Source organism: Kogia breviceps, chromosome 8, assembly GCF_026419965.1.
Source record: "Kogia breviceps isolate mKogBre1 chromosome 8, mKogBre1 haplotype 1, whole genome shotgun sequence".
Lineage (NCBI taxonomy): Eukaryota > Metazoa > Chordata > Mammalia > Artiodactyla > Physeteridae > Kogia > Kogia breviceps.
Window position 1 is genome coordinate 91,378,678 of NC_081317.1, and position 27,690 is coordinate 91,406,367.

Here is a 27,690-nt window from a genome sequence, read left to right on the forward strand (position 1 = left end):
TGAGGAAGAGGAGGCTGGCAGACTTGACCGGGCCCATCATTCCCAAGTGCCGGACTGGCGTCTAGTGTGTGCGGGTGCCGACCACGCCTTTGAACTGGACGTGTTCTACTGATAGGCTGTGTTCTGCAGTGGAAACCGGAAGGCAAATGCCGGCACAAACCCTGTTGTGGTTCAGTTCTTTATGCACTAAGGTGTTAGGTTCGCTAGTGGTTGTAGGTGAAAATTTTATAAACTATGGTGAATGTGAAGTTTTTCTTTAGTCACAGAAGTTCAGTCCGGTTATTATTTAAAAACTAAAAAGCCCCCGAACTGGCAGACCTTACTGAAGACAATGTTAGAGCAGCAGTGACTTAACCCCAGGAGCCCAGTTTCGGTGACCTTGCTGTGTGGTGTTTCAGGTATATTTAAAATGTGTAACATGAACAAACAGCACCTTCTTCCACGTGGTTTAAAAGCATTATAAAATATTTTATTACAAATTTGATCTTAGCTCTTTAGCAAACAGAACGTATCATCATTCTTTATTAATTCTCCTTTAAATTTTAAGAAGCTCAAGATTAAAGTTGCTAAATTGATTTCTGGATCAAGAACACAATTTTTTTCCCCTCAAGAAAGACAAAAAGACTGAAGCCACAGAGCTCTGCCAGGAATCAAAGAGCATGAGATTCCTTAAGCTGGTTATGAGGAAATGATAGAAAAAGCCAATGGTGAAGTCTCAAATTTTAAAAACCGTCCTTTTTTTTTTTAAAAACCAATTCCAGGCAACAAACATTTCCCTGGGTATTCTTTATGAACATCTAGGATTTATTTACAATTTAATACTGGAGTCAGAAAGAATTTTTTCCTTATCGAATGCCAACCTTACGATGGATGTGAAAACCTATGGCCAAATACTTGAAAACACCTTTCTCTATTGCACAGTGGGCCAATGCCTTATGGGAGGCACGTCACTAGAGAGACAAATTTCTAGTCCATCATGGCTTATGCTTACAGACTTCAACTACCTATCACATCACTTCTTAGATAAGACACCACTGATCTCATGCCTGTAAATTAAGCCTCCAAAGGTCAGTGGTGAAGAAAATCTAGATATTTAAGAACTAGGAAACCTGGCCAAACCACCAAGATGATTATTCTGAAAATGTAATTTTGGCATTTCTGCCGGATCCCTTAACATCACGTGCATCTCTTAGGATCCAGCAAAAATATTAAGCCACACTGCCCTTGTGCCTTTCAATATACCACGGTGCCAGTTAAACTAGTATTTCTGTTGCTTGGGGAGTTATTTTCGTGAGTGATTCAGCAAATCTTATGATAAAAGGATAAGCCAAAGAGCTGACGAGCACAGACTAAGCTGCAGAGCACTGAGCAGAGAGGCTTTTGGCGAAAAAGGAAAAGTCTTGCACACGGAACTGTAATGATGGGACAGTACAGGGTAACCAGAGGTGGAGCCAGGGCCTCACCACTATGGAGGAGTGTCTACTGAGGCTGCAGATGGGCCCAGGAGTGGCTCCGTGCTGTAGGAATGGCCAGCCCCACTCGGCTTCTCCTTGAAACACAACTGCAGCTGTATTCTGCATCACTGGAAACTGCAATATAATATTAAATCTGCTGGTCTAAGAATGGCTGTGCATGTGTTTCTTGGGACTTGTGGGCCAGGGACATGCGCCTGACATGTTGGCTAGAGGCTGGGAAACCACCACAGCAGTGCTGAATGACCTCACACAGAACGTCTTGTATTCTGAGGTGTTCACCTAAAAACTACTGCCCAAGTGTCAGTGTCATCGAGCTAATGTGAATCTCTCAAAGAGAATACTACAGAGCTAAGAGTGTGGGCGTCGGGGAAAGCAGAGGAAATCTCTCACAGAAACCAAACCAATGAAACATGTAGGTGGACCACATCTTTAAGACCGTCTCCTCCATCAGAGAAGCTGTTGGTCTAGACTAGGGGTGGCAAGTTGTTTTCTGTAAAGGGCCAGATAGTACAGGCACACCTTTTTTTGTTGTGCTTCGCAGATATTTCGGTTTTTACAAAATGAAGGTTTCTGGCAACCCTGCATTGTCAGATGATAGTTAGCATTTTTTAGCAGTAAAATTTCTTAATTAGGTTATATACATTTTTTTTTTTTAGATATAATGCTATTGCACACTTAATAGACTACAGTATAATGTAAGCATAGGTTTTATATGCACTAAGAAACCAAAAAATTCGTGTGACTCACTTCATCGCAGTGGTTTGGAATCGAATCCACAAGATCTCCAAGGTATGCCTGGAAATACTGCAGCTTTTGCAGGCCATAATGTCTCTCGTAAATACTTAATTCTGCCATAGGTCATATGTAAATGAATGGGTGTGGCTATTCCAATAAAACTTTATTTACAGAAGGAGGTGGGCCAAATGCCATAGTTTTCAAATCCTGGTCTAGTGCTCTGAGGCTAGCAGAGAAGAGAGAAGGGTAGGGGTGGATGGCAGATTGACCTAAGGGGACTGGTTCCGAGGAGTCCACTTCCAGGGACACAGCTTTCACATTCTGCCATCAGGACAGACAGGTTTGCTGATAAGAAAAATGACTACTCCCAGCCCTGCTGCATGGCACAGAAAGGGAATGACCTGGTCATTCCCTCAGCAGCTTTGGGATCCTACACAGCTCAAGGCTCAAGGCTCTCTCCCTCAGCAGCTTTGGGATCCTACACAGCTCACCTTTTTCTGTGCTCTAGCATCTTCTGAGTCAGAATGTCTCCAGTAAGAGGTCAGCAGCCAACTCCCTCTTCCCTCCCCTTGTGAAGGACAGGTGACCAACATGGTGACCAGTTGGCCATGGTGGCTCTGGCAGCACTAAGGTTCCCTGTTTCTCTGCTGGAACAGCCCTAACGTTCTCCAATACACGGTCGCCCCAAACCTAGCTCTGTGAAGGCGTGGGGAAAGGCAGATGGGGCCGCTCATGTAAGCATGGCCCATCCTCATCATCACCTGGCCTGGGCCCCAGGCTCGCAGGGAGTCGCCCCTGCTGTAAGAGCTCCCTGGGTGCGCGTAGCCGTCGGGCTGTACACTCGCATTCCTCTTTAAAGCTGCTCTGGGCTGGGCTTGCAGCCTGCCTGCTCCCTTTGTCTTGACACGTGACACAACAGGCTGTGAATCCTTGTCCTTGGCAGGCAGGGCAGGTCAAGACGAGCTGGCGGCACTGGGGAGTGGAGCACAGTTTATACTGGTCCCATGGGGCCCCACAATATGAACATTCTGGGGAAGAAAGAAAAGCCTTGTTATAAAGACACATGAGCACACATGTGTATACACACACACACACACACACACACACACATACGTACCATATGCACATGTAGATGCAATTCTCCAGTTCCTAAATATAACCCTTAGCTCATCAGCATCTAATGTATCCTTTTGGGTCTGAGGAAGGTTTCTAAATAGTGTAAGTCTCCTGTCTTCTAACAGACAAGGTCCCCCCACCCCCACCTTTTTTGGGAGAGGTTGCTTCTGGGAATTGTCTTCTGATTCCAGCATTCACTGACCCATTTTTCTTTTTCTCATTTAGAAAACAGGTAGTAACATTTCTCTCTTTCATTAACTAGTCCAAAGCTAGCCAACCACCCTTTGTTGAATGGTCTTTTTTTTCCTTTAGATCATTCCCTTTTGCACTGGGAGACAACACGCCTGAAATACAGATAATCCCACACTGACATTTGGCTTCTGCAGTCCACATTCCTCTTCCCCAGGCCTGAGGTTCTCCTGCTTTTGCCAGGGGATACTTGGCCACACAACTCCTAAAACTCACATTATCTACTTTCTCGGCCCCTTTTCCCTGCTGACCTATCACCATTGATAACATCATTCTTCAAGTCTCTTTACCTACCTTATCTAAGCTACCTTTGGGCCCTCTCTCTCCCCTTTCTGCTCCATCTAGCTCCATAAGAGATCTGAAGTTGCTGCCAAGAAGACACAAATATAAAACCATTAAAACAAATAAAAAGATCAAGAAGAAAGGGGAGAGGAAATCAGACTCCCACCTTATTCATTACGAATGTTAATTCAGTCTCAGCCCCTGATCACAGGAGTTCTAGAAAATTCTGACAGCCACTAGGGTTGTCTGCCTGTGATCTTTCCCATTCAAAATGGTGGCATCCAGGGGGAGGATCGATTTTTCTTAAGTATTATTTACATACTTCTTTTACTGACTGCCCACATCTGGTACCATATGTTAGTGTGGACTCCAAACTACAGTCATACCACAGGCTTCCTGTAGCCACCCCTGCCTCCTGCCTTGGCCCTAGGCTCAGCTCCCGCCTTGGAATGCCCCGCCCACCACTCGGAAGTGCATACCACATGTGTCCACAGACCGTCTAATTAGGGGTTCTTTTACTTGTGCCATGAATTTACTTGACAGTCTAGTGAAGACTATTCTGTCTTAGAAAAATGTTTTTACAATGCATAAAATAAAATACATAGGATCACAAAGGAAACCAATTAGACAGAAATACAAAATAACGAAATATTCTTTAAAGTCTGGGATACAGTAAAATACTGATTAACACATTCTATAACAAGACTTAGTGATGGGCCTAATAACTATTTCCATTTTGAAGCAATGATGAACATAAATGCTATTTTGAAATATTCATGGCAGCTGTGATATATGAAAATACTGTGATTTCTAGTGATAACAAAGTCACAGTTACATCTAATACTACTAATTTGCTGCTTACATTCATAATTGAAGGAAATACTATATTTAGTGAGGGGTTATGAAACTAAAGATAAAATTATTTTCCATTCCAAATCCTGTCTGCTCCACTGCTGTATCTCCAACTCTGTTAGGAAATGGTGGTACTATGTACTCCTTTTCCCTTGCTTTATTCTTCAAGTAATCGGTACTGGTCTGTCTTCCAGAAAGTTCATACAGAGGGTGTGCCTGATCATGAGTTTAGGTTCTGAGTCTGTGCTGACCTACCTGACACTATGTCACTGTTGAAGGATAAGGCATAACGCTCATCAAAAACAAACAACTTCCCTTTGTAAAAACCATCAGGAAACTCCTCCAAGTACTTGTGGATGCCACCCTTGAGCTGGAACACTTCCTTGCACACTCCCTATGTGTGGAAACATGAAAGGAAATTTGAGGAGACTAGCAGAGACCAGTAGGAAGCTCCACAGAGGAGCAGCATGTGGTAGGAATGCCGAAATGGGGCTCCTGGCTCCCCCTGTGGGACACTGAAGAACTGCTGACCAAGGGGGCAAGGAACCAACTGGCAGATCTTGCCTACTAGGGTGATGGGTGAGGACAGCAGTCAGGGCCTTCACTCTCTAGATTCTGGGAAGCCCAACTATTTTTGCTGCTCCCTAAATATAGGAAGACACCTGTTAGGACATGTAATGTTACTGAATTTGCTCTCCTCAGGATCAAGCAAAAGGATTAGGAAAAGGGAGATATTAACTAATCTTTCCATTTTGTACTTGATGAGTCTCTAAGACTGTTGAGTGCTTTTCACATCTTAAGGTTTAAGAACTTCAGATTTTATACTTAGAAACTCTATGCTGGGGAGAATAAATCCCTGGCTGGCTGGGCGTGGGAGAGGGAGTGAAGGTGGGGATGGGAAAGTTCCACACACGCTGTGGGAGCCTTCTTCACCTCCATGCCTGCAGTACCCTAAGGGTGGTGACTCACCTTGGCTTTGAGGTAGGCTGAACCCCGCTCACAACGGATGCCCCCAGTGCAATACATCAGCACCCTCTTCTCTTTGAAAAGTTCTAGATTTTCATCAACATAGCTAGGGAAGTAACTGAATTTCCTGATGTCTGGGGCTAAGCAGCCCTGGAACCGTCCCTACAATATAGGAGCAGCAGAAAGAAAATGATCAGAAAAACAAACCTGGTAAGAACAAAGCTTCTTTCTGCATCAAACACCACTCCCCACCCCTGCCTTGGCAAGAAAGCACTTGCTCCCTGCTGTTTTCATCCCACACGCTAGCCTTTCAAACTTCAAAATCTGGAACTTAGAAACAAGGCTGGTGGGCTGTGGGTCACCCATCCAGAGACCTCAGGGGAACTGGAGAGGCTGCCCAAAGCAAACTTGACAAGATCCTTGACACATGTCAGGGGTAGGCATATGGGAGCCAGAAAGTCCATTATGTGCCAAGATGTCTTTAATCCATATTTCCTTAGACTTTCTCACCAGATTCTGAGTTTGAGGTCTTGGGTTTTCTCTGATACTGCTAGTAGTGGAAGGAGAACCACTGACTCAGCCACAGGTGGGCGCACAGCGTCCCCTTCAGAAACATGCTATGCTGTGGGAACTCAGTTCTGGTTCTTACTTACTATTTTGCTTTCATAGAAGTTTCTGCAGTCCAGTAGGATAATATCACTTTCTTCTTGATTTGCCAGAGACAGAAACTTTTCTACTTCTTTATGAAATTCACCTGGAGATAAATGGATTCCTGAAACCAAACAAAAAAATCAGTTAAAACAAAACAAAAGCAAAACCCAGTTACAAGTGGCCTAGCCTGAAGACTTCCATTTGCTTTGTTTCTCCCCACCTAAACCTTTCCTCTCATGATTACAATTACGTCTGAAAATGACACTATCTGATGATCATAATGAAAGAATTTAGTAATTCCACGTATCCTCACTCTCCCTCCTCCTAAGATGAGCACTGTGGAGACCTGGCAGTTTATTTTTTTTTTTATTTTTTTTTTTTTTCGGTATGCGGGCCTCTCACTGTTGTGGCCTCTCCCGTTGCGGAGCACAGGCTCTGGACGCACAGGCTCAGCGGCCATGGCTCACGGGCTTAGTTGCCACGCGGCATGTGGGATCTTCCCGGACCAGGGCACGAACCCGTGTCTCCTGCATCGGCAGGCGGATTCTCAACCACTGCGCCACCAGGGAAGCCCTACCTGGCAGTTTAGAAACAATTAGAGAATTCTGCATCCTCATACTTGGCCTAACGCAACAATAAAAGCCACACAGAAGGGATATAAACTGCCATGTGGGTTTTCCGGTCCATGTTATGGCCAGTGTTCTATTGTCACTGTATATGGAGGAGCCTGGGCATGTATATGCTTGACTACAGGCTTTATAAACCGTTCTATACCAACGTCAAGTCCGAGGCTAAGAACCCTGGCACAGGCAGGTGTGAGCATATGGTTATGGAACAAAGTTGGAATAAGTTTTTTAAAAATACAAAAGAGTAAGAAGAATGTGTCTAAGTTTGTGTGTATGAGTAAAAGAGAAAAGGGCGGGAGGGGCTGACAGCAGGAATGAAATATGAGAAAGAAGGCAAAAGAGAGAAAAGGATGAAACGCTAGAAGAAGGAGGAGAGAAAGGAGATGAAGAAGATAAGTAACATACAAGGATTCTAAAAGGAAAGAACCTGTCTGGTGAGGCCCTCTGCCTTCTCTACGCTCTAGGATAGAAATACTCCTGTATCTTTAGGGTCCAGACATCTCAGTAGTTTGTAAGGAACTTCTGGTGAATTTGGCCACCATACCTCACAGTGGGGGGTGCTCTGGTCCTTGAGTCACCACTCATGATACAGCCTGACAGCTCCACTCAGGGTTGAATCCCAACAACCCCCTGAAACTGCTGGGTACCCAGATCGGGCTGGAGACCCAGAGCACGGCCAAGGAATCTGGACTCCTACCTGCTTAACCTAGGACTGCAGGGAGAATGTAACAAGGCCAGATTTTATATAAGTTACTGTCACATAATTACACAGTCACCAAAACAGTGGGGTGGAAAGGGAGGTTCAAAACTGTGATGAGAAGCATGGATATCTGCTAAGACTTCTCCTTACAGGGAGCTGCAGGGAACCCAGCCTGTTCCTGCTGCTGCTATTACTGTGGCTACTCTCCTGGCCCTGTGGAGGCCTGACCAGAGAGAGACTCACATGAAGTGCTTAAAAGAAGTGCCTCCAAACAACTTGGCTCAAATGAAAGCAGCAAAGCACTGCCTGGAGCCCACTCTCCCCTAAGCTCCAGAGCAAGGTCCTGTAGCGCCAACGAAGAGCTGTTTGTGGTCATCCTGCCTCCTGCCAAGGTAGGAACACTAAGCAGACACGGCCCTTTTTGGCCCTTTTCTCCTCATACATGAGTCTCTTTTCCCGGATGCTTGTATCTTACTCTCATTTCCCTCTGGTTTAACTCTTAGCCTTCTTTTTAAATATATACATGTTAAAAAATGAACATAGAGCCAGCCAGACCTTTCTGTTTCCTGATGAAAGGAGACAATACTACCTATGAAGTAGACTTGGGGAAAAAAAAGGAAAGAAAGAAAAAAGGAAATCAAACCTGAACCTGATCAAGTCTCTAGACATGAGCTATCTAATATGGTAGCCACTAGACACATGTGACTAATGGGCACTTGAAATGTGGCTTGAGATGTGCTGTAATAAGGGTGACATAGATGTAGGATTTCAAGGACTTAGTATACAAAAAAAAGAGTAAAATATTTCATTAATAATTTTTTACACTGGATACAAGTTGAAATATTTTGGCTACATTACATTAAAGCATATTATTGAAATTAATTTCACTTGTTTCCTTTTACTTTTTAAAATGTGGCTACTAGAAAATGTAAAATTCCATTGTAGCTCACATTATATTCCTATTAGACAGCACTATTATAAATCTAACTACAGTTCATAGGAAATACAGAGGACAAAGGAACATCCCATGTAGATGCAATCAGCATTATACTGATTGTGGGAAATGCTATAAGCAAAATGATCTAATTCCTTCAAAAAATAAACTGCAGAGGAAAATAAAAGATGGAAGTGAATCTCTAGGTTAAAAGGGACTTTAGGAGACATAGTGATCAATCACAATGAGTGGGCCTTACTTGAATCCTGATAGAAACAAACTTAAAAAAGTATGAGATAACTGGGAATTTTAACCACTGGCTGGATATTTGATAACATTAAGAAATTGCTGTTAAAATGTTTTAGATGTGATGATGGTTTTACAATTATTTATTTTTTTTTTTTTTTTTCCGGTATGCGGGCCTCTCACTGTTGTGGCCTCTCCCGTTGCGGGGCACAGGCTCCGGACGCGCAGGCCTAGCGGCCATGGCTCACGGGCTTAGTTGCTCCGCGGCATGTGGGATCTTCCCGGACCAGGGCACGAACCCGTGTCTCCTGCATCGGCAGGCGGACTCTCAACCACTGCGCCACCAGGGAAGCCCCAATTATTTATTTTTTAAAAAACCTTTATCTTTTAGAGATGTCTACTAAAATAATTATGAATGAAATGACATGACATCAGGATTCTCTTCTAAATGATCCAGGATGGGAGAAGGGGGTGGGAATAGATCAAAGTTGGCCATGAGTTTATAACTGTTGAAGCTGCAGGAGAGGTACACGGGAGTTCACTGTACTGTTTTCTCTATTTTTTTTAATGTTTGAAATTTTTCATAGTAAAAAGTAAAACAGAACCAAAAAACCCAGCCAAACAAATGTCTTTCAACCATCTACGGTACCCGTGAGGGAGGGGCAAAGAGAACATTCTAGAGCACTTGCAAACAAACTGCTTTGGTGTTGAAAGCCACTTGCTTCCTGTAGCAAAAAGGCTGTGTTTTATTCAGTTGATGAACTATTTACAAGTAATAATTACACTCTTTCCAGATTGTTATCTTTGGAAAGAAAACAACTTCTTGCCAAACCATCACCAAAAAGAATAACTAAGCCAAGTTTTTTGCGGTATGCGGGCCTCTCACTGTTGTGGCCTCTCCCGTTGCGGAGCACAGGCTCCGGACGCACAGGCTCAGCGGCCATGGCTCATGGGCTTAGTTGCTCCGCGGCATGTGGGATCTTCCCGGACCAGGGCACGAACCCGTGTCCCCTGCATCGGCAGGCAGATTCTCAACCACTGCGCCACCAGGGAAGCCCAAGCCAAGTCATTCTAAGCAGTGAGTCTCCAATCACCAGAGCACCAAAGAGAAGAACCAGTTTAAGCACTGAATGACCCAAGTGTTAGCCACCCCACAGATATTCTGAAGAGAGAACTCATCACAACTCTCGCTGATCAGAATGTCTAGCTTTCACATTTGTCTCTATATTAAGATTTGTCCCTATGAAGAAAAGGAAAATGTTTCTTCTTAAAGCAAGCATACCAGGCTTCTTATAGGAGATCTTACTGGGACTGATCCCCATGGGCACAATCTCTTCAAACACACCAACACGCAATTCTGGAAAACAGCAAGCTCCTCCTTTGCTGGTCTAGCCAATGAGAAACAAAACAGAATACAGTCTTTCTCTCCCATCTCCAGGTATAAGATATTTATTCATTTAAATTATCTGGAACATTCTACGCTCTAACTCCCTTTTCCCACTGAAACAGTTGTTCCTAATTTGAGGTTTCTTAATACTTCAGCTACCCTATTATTACACAACGGATATAATTCTTATATTTGGCACTTATTTATTGTGTATCTACCATGTGCAGAAATATCAAATTGAAAAAGTGTTTCTATAGCAATAAGCATTTAACTATAAAACTGAAACACCACTGAGCAATTTCAACATGTAAGATTACATCCCAGCTTTTGTTCAGGAGCTATGACCTTTTCTTTTCTTATCATCATCACCAGCACTAACTCTAGCAAGGTATTTCCCACCACCTCTATCACCCATGATGCTAATGCATAAAGTCACTCCAACAAAGCAGCTCTCTTGCGAGAGCAATAGCTTTATTCCCTGTGTGGTGTGAAGTGCTGATCTGATCCCACCAGGTTTACTAAACACGTAATGATCCTCTGATACAGCCAGGTGGTCTCTCAAATGAACAAACACAGCTAAGTTTGAGAGTTTACAGAATGTTTAAGCTGTAACGTCCTTATTCTATAAAAAAGGAGACCAAGGCCCATGATCACGGGGCGACATGGTGGACGAACTGGAATGAGCATGCTCCTCCTGCACTGCCTCGGGACCTCGCAAGAAAAGGGTGTTCTGTCCAGCACTGCTTACTTCTCTACAGTGATCCTTCATAGCCTGGAGTGGGAAGAGGCACTGAAGCAGAAGCAAATGGCTCTCAATCCTTTATTTTCAATTCCTCTTACCTTAAAATCGTCCTTACACAGATAATCCTTAAACAATGGGCAGGAAAGCATGACTTCTACATAGAGTCTGGTGGCCAATTTGCTTCCACCCACTGTCCCATTGATTCCTTCTGTAGCAATTCGAACCTGAGACACAAGATGGTGAGAGAAAGGGAATGCAGGCTGTTCTTAGCTCGGTTCAAATCTTTGCAGGGCAGAACAGGTTCATGTGTGTCAATGAGTTTTAACAGGAAAAGCAGAAACATTGCCGTGGACACCAAAGTGTTACCACACACAAGATGCTTGTAGTTTTCTAAAATGGCACTCTGCCCATAGTTCAGACAAGGTACTCAGTTAACGTGTGCTGAACAAGAGAATGAAATGGATAGAACAACTGGAAAGCCCCATTTGCTAGGGAGCTCCAGCTGTCCAATGGCCAAAACTTAAATTGAGGTCAACAGATGTAGAATCAGGATTCACCTTTGCCACTTACTTGCTAAGTGGCCCCGAGAAAATTAATTCTCATCTCTGAACCTCAATTTCTTTATCTTGATAAAACAGATGAAAAAGAATCAACAATGAAAAAACTGCTGTCCTCAAGTCCTAAGGCACAGAACACATCTGAGGGCTGGGAATGCATGTGAGCACATCTCTGCACAATGCTGGAGGTAAAGCCCACCACTGCAAACCCACCCGCTGGAATACAAATTCCAGGAGAAGTTTGTGTCTCTTTTGTTCTTTGTTGCATAATCAGTGCCTAGAGTAGTACTTGCCACACGGTAGACATTTAAAATGTATTTGCTGAGCAAATGAATGTGTATCCAAATCTGAGGCTTTTTGGCTTCTCAAACCCTCTATTCTCTTTGAAACGCTTCACTGGTTAGGGGACATTAAAGCCTGGGTTAAGGCCCCTGCCTTAAGCGGCAATCCTCTGAGGGGCCTGCAAAGTTACTTGTTCTGGTACCACAAAATCCTCTGGATAAGTTTAAAGATGGATCATCTCTAGACAGAGCTAGCGTTCTAGAGAAAAGTAAGAAAGTACAACACTGTATATCAAGGTATTCTCTGGAAAGAGATGTAATTTAAGTCAAGATCCTTTATTGTTACCACTTTGTTATATATTGTTATTTATATAGCAATGATACCTACCAAAGCATTAGAATTTGAAAAATTTTAAAAGCTCCTCTTTTATTAGGGCCTAGAGAAGACACTTTGTTTGTTGCCTCACTTGATTCAATTCTTTAGGGCATGGATATAAATGGGATTCATTTCACAAGCCAGGGCCAACTCACTAGCAGTGGCTCTCCAGAGTTCCATGATGAGCATTCTGAGTCACATCCAGGCTCCTTGAGAAAGAGGAGTGCAGTCTATTGAAGCCTGTTCTGGGCTGGGAGAGGAAAGTAGGAAGCATATGCCATCTCTGCTGTACAGACTACTGTACCTATTACTGACTCGTATTTTTTTAAGGGACAACATAGAAAAATAGAGCTAAACCAGCATAAGGGTCAGGAAATCTACCCTAAAACTGTCTCTGACGGGGGCAAATATGATGAAGAGGTACATACGTCTGTGTACTTGTCTTCTGAGTAGGTCAGAAGACGCTTTCCTACGCTATTTTAATCTCAGAACCCAAATAAAAGACAAGCACAGGCACTCCCTAAATAGCTGAGGCAGAGCAACCTCTAAACTAATGCACTAGACTTTCAACTTCTGTTGAAGGATTCTTCAACTGAAACCTTCAAAGTAGCTGCTAGGTGAGGAAGGCCTTATACCTCAGAGATGAGGAGCAATAGTTAGCATTTATTGAGTACCTAGTATGAGACAGGAACTTTACATTATACTCCTGGAAAGTAGATATCAAAATTCCCATTTGACAGAAAAGGAAACAGAAGCTTAAAGAAATCAAGTAACTTGCCCAAGGGCACAGAGTTGGTAGGTGGTAGATCTGGGATTCAAAACCATATCTTATTGGGTCCAAATCTTGCAATTTTTCCTTTCTAAAGCCTCTAATGCATCCCCTCAAATTTCTTGAGGCAGTAAGAAATGTATAGCAAAGGGATCAGAAGCTTCTTTCCATAATTCTAGAATTTTCAAGTTCTCCTCTTTCCCTACAAATGCCCACATTCTGCCAAATCTCCTACCAACACAAAACTTGAAAACTTGGCTGAAGCCTTAAAATTTAGAACTAAGATCCAGGCAGGTGCTGCCACCTTGTGGGTAGAGACCCTCACTGCTAGGTCACCTTGGTCTGGGCCAAGAATAAAAATCAGCCCCAAACCAAGGAAACAGATTGATTTCCTATTTTGTAGGCTCAGGTTTACTGTGAGAAAATATCCATCTTTCAAGGTGTTCTCTAAATAGAGATGGTGATAAACGTATATACACCACAAATGTTTACTAATTTTTTTTTTTTTACAATGCACAAGCAATTGTGCTAGGAATTGGGTCATAGTGGTTAAAAAATAAATAGTTTTTGCCATTTGGGAGCTTACAGACTTAAGGAAGGTCACAGATATTCAGACAAAAGTCACAGACTGACAAGTGCTATGAAAAATCACTGCAAGAGGCAATGAAAGAGTGTAATTTGGAAAACTGAATTTAGATTAAAGGTCAGAAAAGATGTCTTTGAGGAACTGTCATTAAAATTGAGAACTGAAGGGCTTCCCTGGTGGCGCAGTGGTTGAGAGTCCGCCTGCGGATAGAGGGGACACAGGTTCGTGCCCCCGTCCAGGAAGATCCCACATGCTGTGGAGCGGCTGGGCCCGTGAGCCATGGCTGCTGAGCCTGCGCGTCCGGGGCCTGTGCTCCGCAACGGGAGAGGCCACAACAGTGAGAGGCCCACGTACGGAAAAAAAAAAAAAAAAAAAAAAATTGAGAACTGAAGATTGATTAACAATTAGATAGGAGAACCTGAGTGGGTGTGGGAGAGTTCCTTGAAGAGAATTTCCTTATAAAAAGGCCCAAAGGCACCAAAAAAACTTTGTGGGCTCCAAGAAACTAAAAGGCTATTTTGCTGGAGTGTAATGAGTAAAGAATGGTATCAGATAAGTGGAAAAGGCGGAAGGGGCCAAATAATGCAGAAAACTAAGGGCACGTTAAGGATTTGGGTTTTACCCTAAATGCACTGGATAGCTACTGAAAGATTGTGAGGAGGGAGGGAGGGAGATGATTTCATTTACCTTTTAAGAATATTCTGGCTGCTGTGTGGAAAATGATTAAGTGTGGGCAAGGATGGAAGAATGGAGAGTAGTCTGGAAGCTGCTGAAATGAACTAGGTAAGAGAGGGTGGGGCTTGGTTTAAGGTGGTGGAAGCAGAAGACAGAGTGAACGGAATCAAAGGATATTTTAGAGGCAGAAATGGCAGGACCTGGTGATGAACTGAATGAGGTAAAAGAAGCTTTCAGTCACTATCTATAAAACAACATGGGTGTGAAAAATATCACTGACTGATCAAATAATTGCCTTAGGGAATTAAAACCTAGGACATGTGTGGGAAACATTAGGCCTAAGACAGTACAGCGTCATAACCAGAGGTGATCTCAGAGGGAATCTAGTTCACTTCCTTTTGATTTAAAATTTTAAAATACATATATACACATATATGTATGTGTATTTATATATATATATATAATCATCGAGGATTTGAAAAAAAATCCATAGTCCTATCATGTAGAGATAATCACAACATTTTGATATTTACCACTCTCCATCTTTTTACACACATGCTTGTGGTTTTGTTACAAACATACATTCATCCTTTTACTCAACGTTCTCCAAATATTTACTGTCTGCTATGTGCTAAGCCCTGTTCCAGCACTGACAATATATCAATTGATTAACAAAGTTCCGTACTCATGAAGCTTATATTCTACAAGGGAGACAGATTATAACAAATTAAACAGAGATTATACTCTCCAATAGTGGTAAACTTTTTGAAATTCTTTGAGCAGAAGGGAATAGAAAGTGATGAGGTTTGGAGAGAAACAGATTAGAATTCTCAGGAGATAACATTTGAGGAGACATCTGAAGTGAGGAACAAGCCATGTGAAGATCTAGGGGAAAAAACATTCAAGAGGGAAAGGAAACAGCAAATGTCAAAACCACAAAATGGCAAAAGACTGACATGTTCTAAGAAAATTAGGAAGCAACTTGATATCACACCTATATGTACAGTTCTATAAAATGTTTTTCCAGTTAATATATCAAGAACATTTCCCCATGCAAGGGGTCAGCAAATTATGCCTGCTTTTACATAGGTTTTACTGGAATATCTGTTCTTTTACATATTGTCTACGGTTGTTTTCATATTACAACACCAAGTTTGAGCAGCTTTTGTGCAAAGCCTAAAATATTTTCCATATGGCTCTTTAAGAAAAACTTTGCTGATCCCTGGTCTATGCCTTTATGTAGTCTTATAAAACACCATTTTTTAAAATTGAAGTATAGTTGATTTACAATGTTGTGTTAATTTCTGCTGTACAGCAAAGTGATTTAGTTATACATATATATGCATTCATTTTAAAAATATTTTTTTCCATTATGGTTTATTATAGGATACTGATTATACTTCTCTGTGTTATACAGAACGTTATTGTTTATCCATTCCATATATTAGAGCTTATATCTGCTAACCCCAAACTCCCACTCCATGCCTCCCCCAATCCCCTCCCTGTTGGCAACCACGTCTGTTCTCTATGTCTGTGAGTCTGTTTCTGTTTTGTAGATAGGATCAGCTGTGTCATATTTAGATTCCACATATAAATGAAATACAGTATTTGTCTTTCTGACTTACTTCACTTAGTATGATAATCTCTAGTTGCATCCACATTGCTGCAAGTGGCATTATTTCATTCTTTTTTGTGACTTAGTATTCCTTTGTATGTATGTACCACATTTTCTTTATCCATTCATCTGTTGACGGACATTTAGGTTGTTTCCATGTCTTGGCTATTGTGAACAGTGCTGCTATGAACATCAGGGTGCATGTATCTTTTTGGATTAGTTTTGTCTGGATATATGCCCAGGAGTAGGACTGCAGGATCCTATGGTAGCTCTATTTTTAATTTTCTGAGGAACCTCCATACTGTTTTCCATAGTGGCTGTACCAACTTACATTCCTACCAACAGAAAACATCATGTTAATAACTATTTAGTATTCCACTTAAATGCCTAGCAGGAATTTGCTAATTTCTAAGAACCCAACTGGTGAATCCTTCAAGCACAGCCTCTGCAAACTAAGTTGGAGGCAAGATAAGTCCAGTGAAGGATAGGGTGTGGGAGAAGGTGTTACCTTGCCCGTGAGGTGCAGGTGCTGACACAGAGCTGTCTGCCAGGCACAGATCCAATCAGGATCCTCCAGGTCACAGTAGCAGTAATAAAGTAGCACCTCCCCTTCACCATTGCCCTGGCCACTATAAAAAGAAAACCACAGGGGAAAAAGCATTTGAGTCACTGGCATAAGGAAGACACAATTCATAAGTATACCCAGGCAGAATCAGAAGAAAGGCCTAAGGGAGCAACTCATGCCTGCGTTTGCTCCTAACTATCATTCTCCTCCTGAAATGAGAAGCAACTCCTGTCTGTATTTGCTCTAAAGAAGACAATACCTGCACTGAACTCCTTCCTTTATAAACAAGTGAGCTTACTATGATTTCCTTGTTTAATCATCATATCCATGAGATAGGTATTAATAACCCCTTTCCATAAGACAGCTGGAAATTTGAATCCATCTGGCTTATACTCTAACACAAGGCAGTATCTGTTTTGAATCTCTCTCTGTACAAAAAGGTTTCACTTCCATTTTTTCATGTAATCCTGTTACCCATGAGACAGGTTATTATCATCCCCATTTTATAGCTGAATAAACTGAGCCCAATTCATCCCAGGTGAGACAGCTACAAAGTGACAGTCAGGACTGGAACACCAGTCTTCTGACACTAGAACCCATACTCTTTCTACTGCACTGTGCTGACTTAAACTAACTAGTTATGGGACCTGGGCGGGTGTCTTATCATCCCTGGGCCTTGATTTCCTCATCTGTAAAACTGGAGGACTGAAATAAACTGCATTTCTCAAAGTGTGCTCTGAAGCTGTTCTATGAAATCACATGCCTGAGAAATCCTGCAGATAACATCTCCCCTTCTAGAGTCACAGTGAAAGCCCCTCATCTATTGAAGGCTCTGGGCAGTCCTGCAAGAAAGAACATTTTAACCTAATGCTTCCCAAACTTGTCTTTAGCATCTCTTTTCACCAACTGATAGCATCCTCCAGAGCTAGTGTTGTACAGACATATTTTAGAGAATGATATAACAGATGATAATTAAGGTCCCATCCAGCTCTGGAATCTGTGACTGTCTCATCGGTGCCCTCTTCATATTTCAGGGCCTAGTCTTCGAAACCTGCTTATCTATTTCAGAGCCTTTCTATTTTCTTTCTCTAAATTCCTGTAATGAATTACTGTCTGAGCCATACAATTATTAGTGATAATTATATAGCCTGTCTCATACCATCTGCTAAATGTTTCGTGTATCCTTTTCTTTGTCTTTCTAACTAAAAAGCAGGGCCATACAGAAATGAAGAGACCACATTTGTATAGCACTTTATAGTTCACAAGTGCTCTTACCATCATCATTTTATATAATTCATATAGCAATTCTGTGAGGTAGGCACAGCAGGCATTATTATTCCAGTTTAGAGGTGAGAACGTAAAGGTACAAAGAATTTTAGTGACTAGCTCAAGTCTGACTCCAAGTTCAATTCTCTTTCTAACTTTCTCTTCCTCTTTCTGATAAACAAAGGGAACTGGCATAACACAGGTGACAAAAATGTATCAAATTTGGGCATTTTCTATTCACCAAATAGTTTAGGAATTGCTTAAAATCAGAAATCTATCCTCTAGAATTATGTAATATAATGATTTGGTGAGGTTTTCAAACGCGGATTTAAACTTCTAATCCTATGCCTCAGTTCTAAAACTTAACATAGGGACTTCCCTGGTGGCACAGTGGTTAAGAATCCACCTGCCAATGCAGGGGACATGGGCACAAGCCCTGGTCCAGAAAGATCCCACATGCCGAGGAGCAACTAAGCCCATGCACCACAACTACTGAGCCTGCGCCCTAGAGCCTGCGCACCGCAACTACTGAGCCCACATGCTGCAACTACTGAAGCCCATATACCTAGAGCCCATGCTCTAGGAAGAGAAGCCAGCGCAGTGAGAAGCCTGCGCACCGCAACGAAGAGTAGCCCCCGCTCGCCACAACTAGAGAGAAAGCCCATGCGCAGCAACAAAGACCCAACACAGCCAAAGATACATTTTAAAAAATAATAATAAAATAAAATAAACATACTTTCTAAAACATATTCAGCTCAGAAAACCACATTTGGCAACAAAAACCCCTTTTTAAGTTCTGACATTATTCAGGTACAGGAATCATTAACATTTCTGGGCCTTCTGATTTCTCTTTGAAAAAAATACAATTTTCTGTTCTTTACCTCTTCCTAGAGAAGATAAGATGTAGGATGGCTTCCGAGAAACCCAGAGAACACTATCAGCTGTGCAGGTATATGCTACCACATAGGCTATAGTCTTCTATTATACATAGAACATGTTTATCGGCCTAGTTTAGGCGGTAGAGAAATTCTGTGCCTTAAGGATTTGCCATTTTAATGGATGGGTGGTATCTCACTGTGACTGGAAAAACATTTTTTAAATTAAATGAAAGGTACATAATGAAATTCTTACCTTAACAGCTCATCAGGGCGAAGGCAGTTTATATCAGGGAGCCAAGCAGACACTTCATGGTTATGGGTAAGGTCTTTGAAAGGGTTTCTTTTGTCTGCAGACTTAAGAGTCTTTGAGGTGCTCGATGTCACAGTCAGCTGCTTTAAAACAGAAGCAGTCTCATGGTAAATCTCATCAGCATGTTGTGTTGCCACATGTCTGTGGATGCTGGTCTGGTCTGTGAATAGTTGCTGACAGCATTTCCACCACTTTTCTTTATACTCAGAAGGAGGTGCAGGAAGTTCTTTAGTTTTGACAAAAAGGGCAAATGCCTACAATTAAATTTCAAATATATCACTGTTAAATAACCTTAGGTTCCAGGCTAGAATGAAAGTCTCAGTGAAATTCCTTATCTTTCCACAGGGATTTCTAGTTTTATGTCCTCCTGTTCTATAGAAGAACTTCCTGAGAGACTGAACTTCCTCCAAAAAGGAAATGGTCAAGGAAATTATGGAGTACACTTACTATGGAATATTAAGCAGCCAGTCTTAAATTACATGGGAAAATATAATATTAAATGAAAAAAACTGGATAAAATTTACTTAAACAATGTAATCTCAACTACATTAAAAAGTACATTGAAAAAGACTGGAAAGACTACCAAAATGTTTTGATTTGTATAAAGAGGATTTAGGCTAATTGTTAAAAAAAATTTAAACAGAAGAGAAAATTATGGATGCACCATAACTCTTTTAACCAATTCTAAATGAGCGAGCTATTTTTGTTTCCAATATTTGCAGTTATAAGCAATGGTGAATGAACATGCCATGCACACATCTTTCTATACGTCTTTAACCATCTACTTAGAATAACTATTTAGAAGAAAGTTTTGGAGGTGAAGAAGCATAAAATTTTAAACTGTGAGAAATAGTGACTACCTGGAAAATCATACCAATTTATACACTCACCAGCAATGCATGAGGATTCCATTTTATTCACAGCATTTTTATCAGTATTTAATTTTTGTCAATATTTTTAATATTGACCCAAATAAAAGGCAAAAGAAATATCCTGTTTTTATTTGTGTATCTTTGATTTAAGGTTGAATATTTTTTCATATTGATTCGATGTTCTTTTCTAGCTTACCTGTTAATATCTGTTGCCTATTTTTCTACTGTGGCATTTATCTTATCTTCTTACTGATTCGTAAGTGGTTTCAGTGACCTTTTGTCGATCATAGTTATCCAAATTTGTTTCCCAGCTTGTAATTCATTTTTCAACTTTGTTTATGGTGTTTTTTGATGTATAAATGGAAGTTAAATGGTATCTATGATTATCAGCCTTTTTTCAAGGCTGAAAAAAAGGAAAGGTATTTTTACATATATATATATGTATCTATATATATTTTAAACAATTTTCTTAATGTATCTGAAGACTATAGTACAGCACCCAAAATTGGGCACTCTGAAGAATAACAATTATTAAATATGGAGCATCACTTTTGGACCTTCCTCAGTCTGTACACAACCATATCTGGACTGTCCCAGACTGAAGCAGGATGGGGTCATCTGAAATTACACTGGAGGGCATTTTTTAGCGTCTCCTGCAGTTAATCCTTCTGTATAGGCAAAAAAGAGAGAGAGATGGTGTGTATGTCAACTTAAGTGTTTCTTTGTATTATACTTAGAACTAACGTGTATGCATCCAAGACCTCATTATCATCGAGGCCTCAAAAAGTCATGGTCCTTAAAGAAATACTATATAAAATCTGAATTTTTTCCTTCTCCCCTCTTTCTTTTGTCAAAAAGCCATCAGGCAAACCTGAGCAAAATGGGAGGCCCAGTGTAAATGTGGCCTGCCACTGGTCTTTTAGGGCCTCGTGAACAAAGCATTGAAGATCCAGCAGCAGCTAGGGTCCGTGTGGGGTCTGTTCAAGAGAGATGCAGGCCAGGGCTTCCCTGGTGGCGCAGTGGTTAAGAATCCGCCTGCCAATGCAGGGGACACGGGTTCAAGCCCTGGTCCGGGAAGACCCCACATGCCACAGAGCAACTAAGCCTGTGTGCCACAAATACTGAGCCTGCGCTCTAGAGCCAGCGAGCCACAACTAATGAGCCCACCGTGCCACAACTACTGAAGCCCACATGTGTACAGCCCCTGCTCTGCAACAAGAGAAGCCACCACAATGAGAAGCCCGTACACCACAACAAAGAGTAGCCCCTGCTCACTGAAACTAGAGAAAGCGCGTGCACGGCAGCAAAGACCCAACACAGCCAAAAATGAAATAAATAAATTTTTTTAAAAAGAGAGAGAGACAAATTACTTCTCTAAAAAAAAAGAAAGAGAGAGAGATGCAGGCCAGAGCTAGGAAGGCAGCTCAGAGGTGGGTGAGGCCTGTGTGGGGAAGGCAGGCCCTGGTGGAGGAGGCAGCTTGGCAGAGTGGGAAGACTGCATACAGGGAATAAGCAAGTAAGTCAATATATTGGGATTAAATGGAGCTAGGTTCTCCACCAATATGAAAAGGAGAGAGAGGGAGTTCCCTGGCAGTCCAGTGGTTAGGCCTCCACGCTTTCACTGCCGAGGGCATGGGTTCAGTCCCTGGTTAGGGAACTAAGATCCCACAAGCTGCACAGTGTAGCCAAAAACAAACTGGAGAGAGAATGAACCTTGTGATGTTGGAATGGAACTGAAAGTAATGGTATGAACTCATTTGATTTACACTGATATAAAAGTGAATATAAAAGTTATGTGTATGATACATATGGATGTATGTGTATTCATCTCTATATATTCCTAGCTCCGTCCACCAGAGGTCCTGGGAGAAGCAACACCTTAGAAGCAATGCTCTCACCTAGCCCCCAGGTTTTGGTTTTTGACAATTCTCCACTAGAAAGAACCAGGGCTCCTTGAAGAAATGTCTGACTCCAGGGATGAGACAGGGAAAATACAAGATGACCCTGAAACATCTTGTTAAATTAGAAAGTAAGGAAATACTCAAAGAATGATGAGGGCAAGTCAAAAAGAAATAGATACTAGCTTGAAGGGGCTCCCAGCCAAATGTGAGATAATCTGAGCATCAAAATAAATAATTATAGTAATGGATTATAGCCCACTGAATAAAACAATTCTTGAATACACACTGATACAAATAAATTGGGAGGAAAGAAAGCTCTTCCTTACAGAACAATGCCAAGTAAGAAATCTAAAAGGAATGAAGCAATTAGAAAATCACCGTTTAGAAACCATCACAGTAATAATTCAGCAAAGAAACATCGATGGATCTAAAACTAGTAGATGAAAGTTGGTTGAGGAACAGGCTATTTACATAGTCTCAAAGTATTTCCCCCCAAATACTGAATAATTAAAAGGGAAAAAATAATTTTATAGCAAAGAAATCCGACAGGCATTTCCTTAATCAAGTACCCAAAATTAACATTGCCAGTAATGGGACAAATTGGCACTGTGACTGCATGACAGAATGCAGCCAGATGAACACAGCATCTCTTGTGGGGCAGTCTTATTAAAAAAGCCATAATTTGAATCTTATCACAAGGAAACATGAGTGAAAATCATGAGACGTTCTACACCATAACTCATCTGTAATCTTCAAAAATGTCACAGTCATGATTTCAGGGAAAAAAATGAGAAAGTGGTCCAGATTGAACACTTATGAGACATAACAACTAAAGGTAACATGTGACCTTAGAGTGGATCTGTAAAAGCCATTTGAGGCAGCTGATGAAACATGAATGGAGCTGCTGGGCAGAGGGGAGATGGGGGTCCTCTGTACAATTCTGGCAACCTTTCTATAAGTGAAATTATTGCAAAGTAACTTAAAAAAAACCCTTTCTGTACCCTTTGGGTTTCATTTTCAAGGAAATCTGTGTGAGATGAGGGCAGAAGGGTGGTAGATAGGAAGTTATAAGCAGACATTTATTCTTCATTGACATGGAGCCAATATAAGATGATTTTGCAAAAGAGTGACAACAGATTGGAGATAAGAAAACTAAGTCTCAATTGCACTTCCTCAGTCAAGTCATTTTCCTTTGAGCTTCAGCAGGTAGAGGGTTTAGTCAATGATACCTAAAAAAAGAATAAATGGCATAGAAGAACAGCAACCATACCACCCAGGTAACCCAATCCTCAGTAAGCCTGAAGCATTCTGGGCTGCTCTGTTCCTTCTCCCAACCAACAGAGCCCTGCCAGCTGGACCAGACCAGGAGTCTTAGACAGCAGTTGCCCTAATGCCTGTCTGTTCTTATGACTAGGTTTCCTGGGTTCCTGGGATTCTTCCCATAACCCTAGGTGGGAAAAGGAATCCAGCCCGCCCATCTGTCTAGGATCTGTCCTCGAGTACTCCACCATAATAAGTGTTCCAGAGCCATACCTTGCCTATGATTTTCCTTTGCCTGACAATGAACTAAGATTACTGGATAATGGTTCTGACTAGACCTTACCTTGAACATGGCATCAGTCTAGTGTCTCACTAGCCCTCCACTCCCTGGAGGAAAACCTTGATAAGCTACTTCTAGGTATATCTACATTAACTATACCTACATGATCCTGAAACATCAACAGCAATTTTACCTTTTTCTTTGCAAATGAGTATTTCTTCTTTGTACTGACATCTAACTCTGCTTTGATACTGCTACTGGGATTGATAAGACTTGTGTCTTTCAAATCCAGGTCTGAAAACCTTAAAACACAGGCCTCCAGGTCATCTCCTTGGTCTGGTGAAGTGGAAGAAGGCATCTGGTTTGGTTCCAGCAGTGACGCAGACTCCTTTCAGTTAACTATCTCCTAGGAAGTAAGCAAGGGAAAAACAACAACGTCCAAGTCTTTAATTACTACTTGAAGTAAACCTGAAGCTAATCAATCATGCAAATGAGCATGGGCCCAAGTAGCTCAAGCTATCCATCCATTCATTTACTCGTTCATCCAAGAAATATTTATTTAGCACCAATTCTATGCCCAGCACTGTTCGAGGTCCTGGAGATATAGCAGTGAATGAAATAGAAAAAGTCTCTGCCTCCTTAGACCTCACTTTCCAGTGGGGAGAGAGAGAAGGTAAACAAATGAATAAATTGTTTTTTAAAAAAAGTCAGATGGTAAAAAAGGCTATGATGACAACTAAGCAAAGTAAGGAGACAGAGTCACCACGGGATTCTTTAAAACTCAGAGGGTAGGTAAAGTCTTTCTGAGGCAGTAGCATTTCAGCAGAAACCTGAATTAGAGGGCAAACCATGCAAACATTTAGGGAAAATATACCAAAAAAGCACCAGGTGGAACCAAAATCAACCAAGCTGCCTGTTAGTACCTTCAATTATAAATGTTTTGTTCTTTTTTGTCCCCTAATTTTTGAGCTGGGCAAATTCCCTTACTTAGAAGAAAATAACTACCAAAAGAGCCTCATTTTAATGAGCCAGAAGAAATATACAAACTGCTACTGTGGCCAAATCTTGTCAAAATGGACACGGTCCAACCAACATGCTGTGTTTTTGGTAAAGCAAATGTTACAAGTGACAAATGTGAAGAACATGAAAGACTGGGGAAAGCATGGGCTTCGGATTGTGGTGCAGCTGGGTGCAAGTGTTTGAACCTGGGCATGATATTTAACTTTTCTGAGTTCTAATTCCCAAATGTGTAAAATGGAGATCACAGTATCTACCTTGCAGGACTACAGTGAGGACTGGAAAGGACTATGTAGCCTTTGACACATACGTAGTTCCCCTACCACTCTAGGCTCATCTAAGACAACACTCTCCCTCACGTATCCTTTTCTGGCCATGCTGGACTTCGCCTAGTTCCGCAAATGAGCCCTGCTCTCTCTTGCCTCAGGGTCTCCACACATGCCTTTCACACCACCCCAAAATGACCTCCCCTCACTCTAAACCCTCTTTCAGTTTTCACTTTAACTTATTTATATATTCTTAATTATTATTTGTGGGGACTTTGCTACGTGCCTGACAGATAAAATAGTGATGCGGATGAAGGTCTTAATGAAACTGTTAAGGTCCTTGTTAACTTGGAGCTTATGTTATAGTAAGAGAAGAGACACTACGTAAACAAAAAAACATGAAAATATCAGTGATGAGCTAGCTACTGCTTCTCAGTTTTCTTTGTTGCGGATCCTCCTTATCGTCCCAACCTCTAAATGTTCAATCACTCTATCTACACTCACCTTTGAGGTGATCTTCATCTAGTCCCAGGGACTTCTAAACTATATTTACTTCAGAATAATTGGGCAAGGGGAGATAATATAGATAAAAGTAGATGGGACATTAGTTGGTAATTGCTGAAGCTGGTTGATAAAGTCCATGGGGGTTCATTATATAAATTCCTCTACTTCTGTAAATGTTTGAAGCTTCTATGAAAAAATTAAAAAGGGAAACAGTCATAAAGGAAATTTTATGTTTAGAACACTATATGCTAAATGACTCCAAATTTATATCTCCAGGCCAGGCCTCTCCCCTGAACTCCAAATTCACGTAACCAATGTCTACTGGATAGCTTCAGCTGGAAGGCTAGGAGGCTGTTCAAATGCAACTGTTAAAAGCAAACTCAACTTGCTCTTCCTCAGTCTTCCTTACCTCAGTAAAGAATTCCATTCTTCCTGTTACTCAGACAAAAAAACCTTTGGGATTCTCATCTCCTTACTCTTTCAGACTATTGAAAAGCCTATCAGCTCTGCTCTTGAAATACAGTGACATCAGACCACACTGCACCACCTTCACTACCAACCTCATTCAAGCCATCATTTCTTGACTGAATTACTGCAGTTGCCTAACTGCCCTGCTCCTGTAGAAGCCACAGAGGTAACTATTAAAAAATAAGTCAGATCGCCCTCCAAAAGCTTCTCAATGTACTAGAAGTCCAAGGTCCTTACAAAGCCCCTTCCACCACCTCCCTAATATTATCTTCTCCCACTTTTGCTCACTGTCTCTGATTGCACTGTTTGCTGGTTCCTGAATGGGTCATCAGCACTGAGAAAGCAGGGGTTTTCCTTTGTTCACCTCTGCATCCTCAGCATCTAGAACACTGCCTGGCACACAATATAACATATTTGTCAAATTAAATAGAGTGATTGGGTGGCCAGAGAAGCCTTCACCAAGGGCCTGATGTGTTTGCTGGTTCCTGAATGGGTCATCAGCACTGAGAAAGCAGGGGTTTTCCTTTGTTCACCTCTGCATCCTCAGCATCTAGAACACTGCCTGGCACACAATATAACATATTTGTCAAATTAAATAGAGTGATTGGGTGGCCAGGGAAGCCTTCACCAAGGGCCTGATGTTTGAGCTGAGACCGAAATGACAAGGATCCATCCACTTAGACTTAGGAGCAGAGATATTAAGACAAAGGAAATAACGAGTATAAATTCCTCAAGTGGGAAGGAGCTTGACTTACTGGAGGTACAAAAATAAAGTCAGAGGGGTTGGAATACAGTGATGAGAGAGTAGAACCCTGTAGGAGAGGTTATGGAGGTTTTTTGCCACGGAAAGCTGTAAACAAAGGAATGACGTGATCTGCTTCTGGATCAGTTCGGAAAGTAGAGTCGGCAGGGTCTACCGATAGATTGTTCCGTAACAATCCTACCTACGTTTTTGGATTAAGCAATAGAATGGATGGGGCCATTTACTGAAATGGGTAAGACGGAAGGAGGAATAAGTTAGGCCAGGAGAGTTAGACATAAGTTCCATTTCAGACGTGTGAAATTTCAGATGGCCATGGACAAGGCAGTTAGATAAGCAGCTGTGGTGCTCATCAGAGATGTCAGGGAGGAAGATATTCACATACACGTATGGAGATATCCAATAACTACTGAAAATATTACTAAAGCAATCACCCGTTCCTTCCTAAACAACTCGGGAGGCGCGAGAGGTCAGATGACAGCCAGAGGGTAGCCCCAGGGCAGCAAACTCACACTAGAGAGGGTCTTTCTGTCCCCGGGGCGGCTAGAGCGGCGCCGCCTCCCACCCGGGCCCCACCCCGCGCGCCGGGCCTGGCCCAATCTCTCCGCCCAGCTTTCCCAAGCCGGCAAAGGCCCGGAAGTGGGAGAAAGATGAGCACATACCCGCCTGTCCTGATCCTTTCTTAAATCTTTCTTCACGGAAAGGTCTCCGCCTAGCAACTGTCACCGCTCACTGCCCTCGAACCTCCAGGCCCAGCCTGTGTTTACGTAGGAAGGAACGCCGGGGACCTCACCTCACTCCGGAAGTCTAGGCCGTTAGCGAAAGGGCAGCCGGGAAAACCTCCGAGAGGCCCAGTGGGAGGGTCTGAAGTGGAGGCGGGGACTAGAGCGTCCTTCCTAGACCATTGGCCTCCTGGCGTGGCTCGCGGCAGGCGGGCTCGGGCTGGCTGAAAAGGCGGTGCTCTCCGCGTGGCCCCGGAAGGACTTCGAGGGAAGGCGGGCGAAGGAAGCAGCCGAGAGGCGGAGGTAGGCCGAGAGGGCGGTTGCGTGCGGAGTAGACGCCCGCGGCCTGGTGAGCTTCCAGACGCCGGCCCTCCCGGATCCAAGCCCACCGAGCCACCAGGCCACCTCTCCCCCTTGTGCTTCCGGGAGCCGTCGCGAGCGAGTGCGCCTGCGCGACGGCCACTCCGCGCGCCTCACCGCTGTCCTCGCGCCGGCTGGCTGCCCGAAGGTTCCTGCCGCGCTTCCCGCCCGGCGTCTCGGCTCGGCGGCGCACCGGCGTGCGGCATGTCACGGCGACGGCACAGCGACGAGAACGATGGTGAGTGCTCTGGGCCCGGCCGCCGAGGCCGCGCCCAGGAGGGGTCGAGCTTTGGCTTCTTTGGTCTTCGGGTCTCGAGCGAAGGGATGGGAAGCCCTTCCCCCCGGGAGCGTTCGGGGAGCCGCGGAGAGAAGCGGGTGGTACAGCGAGAGTGTGGCCGGGCGACTTCTGGAAAGCCCCTGCTTCTCCCCGCCCCACCTCCT

General features: G+C 42.7%; 3 protein-coding genes across 16 annotated transcripts in view; 2 read left to right on the forward strand and 1 right to left on the reverse strand.

Annotated features, from left to right (window-relative positions):
- The window catches only part of TMOD1 (tropomodulin 1), an 81,945-nt gene extending 80,322 nt beyond the window's left edge, over nt 1-1,623 (forward strand). For all 5 annotated transcript variants that reach the window (XM_067039754.1, XM_067039752.1, XM_059073269.2 and 2 more), the window contains one exon: nt 1-1,623. In XM_067039754.1, the coding sequence (XP_066895855.1) occupies nt 1-65 (65 nt within the window). In that variant the 3' untranslated portion in view covers nt 66-1,623.
- Nucleotides 1-27,690, forward strand: part of NCBP1 (nuclear cap binding protein subunit 1) — a 133,802-nt gene that overhangs the window by 64,046 nt on the left and 42,066 nt on the right. The window contains exon 1 of one of the 4 annotated variants that reach the window (XM_059073236.2): nt 26,819-27,487. The exons of 1 other annotated variant lie outside the window; for it this stretch is intronic. In XM_059073236.2, the coding sequence (XP_058929219.1) occupies nt 27,454-27,487 (34 nt within the window). In that variant the 5' untranslated portion in view covers nt 26,819-27,453. Of the gene's footprint in view, nt 1-26,818; nt 27,488-27,690 lie in introns of those variants that run through there. 2 more of the 4 variants (XR_010841612.1, XM_059073238.2) reach the window with 2 other exon arrangements.
- On the reverse strand, nt 448-27,321 carry TSTD2 (thiosulfate sulfurtransferase like domain containing 2). 7 transcript variants are annotated; one of them, XM_067039750.1, is made up of 11 exons: nt 26,830-27,321; nt 23,346-23,558; nt 18,783-19,093; nt 16,329-16,449; nt 11,060-11,185; nt 10,115-10,220; nt 6,329-6,447; nt 5,679-5,837; nt 4,965-5,103; nt 2,972-3,238; nt 448-1,589 (listed from the first exon to the last, which is right to left on the reverse strand). In XM_067039750.1, the coding sequence occupies exons 2-11, from the start codon at nt 23,508-23,510 to the stop codon at nt 1,480-1,482; spliced, it is 1,623 nt and encodes a 540-aa protein (XP_066895851.1). In that variant the 5' UTR covers nt 23,511-23,558; nt 26,830-27,321; the 3' UTR covers nt 448-1,479. The 7 variants fall into 7 exon arrangements, with proteins under 7 accessions (XP_066895851.1, XP_066895848.1, XP_058929240.1 ...); XM_067039747.1 differs by adding an exon at nt 3,870-3,942 and having other exon boundaries at nt 448-3,238; nt 26,830-27,320; XM_059073257.2 differs by having other exon boundaries at nt 448-3,238; nt 18,783-18,922; nt 26,830-27,320.

Bases quoted from the DNA above. Each gene is read 5' to 3' on its own strand.
- TSTD2 (XM_067039750.1), bottom strand. From the start codon at position 23,510: ATGCCTTCTTCCACTTCACCAGACCAAGGAGATGACCTGGAGGCCTGT. The intron at 5,104-5,678 runs GTGAGTCACCAC...TTCCACACATAG, and splicing joins CAGCCTACCTCAAAGCCAAG to GGAGTGTGCAAGGAAGTGTT. The intron at 3,239-4,964 runs GTAGGTCAGCAC...TTTCTTCCCCAG, and splicing joins CAACAGTGACATAGTGTCAG to AATGTTCATATTGTGGGGCC.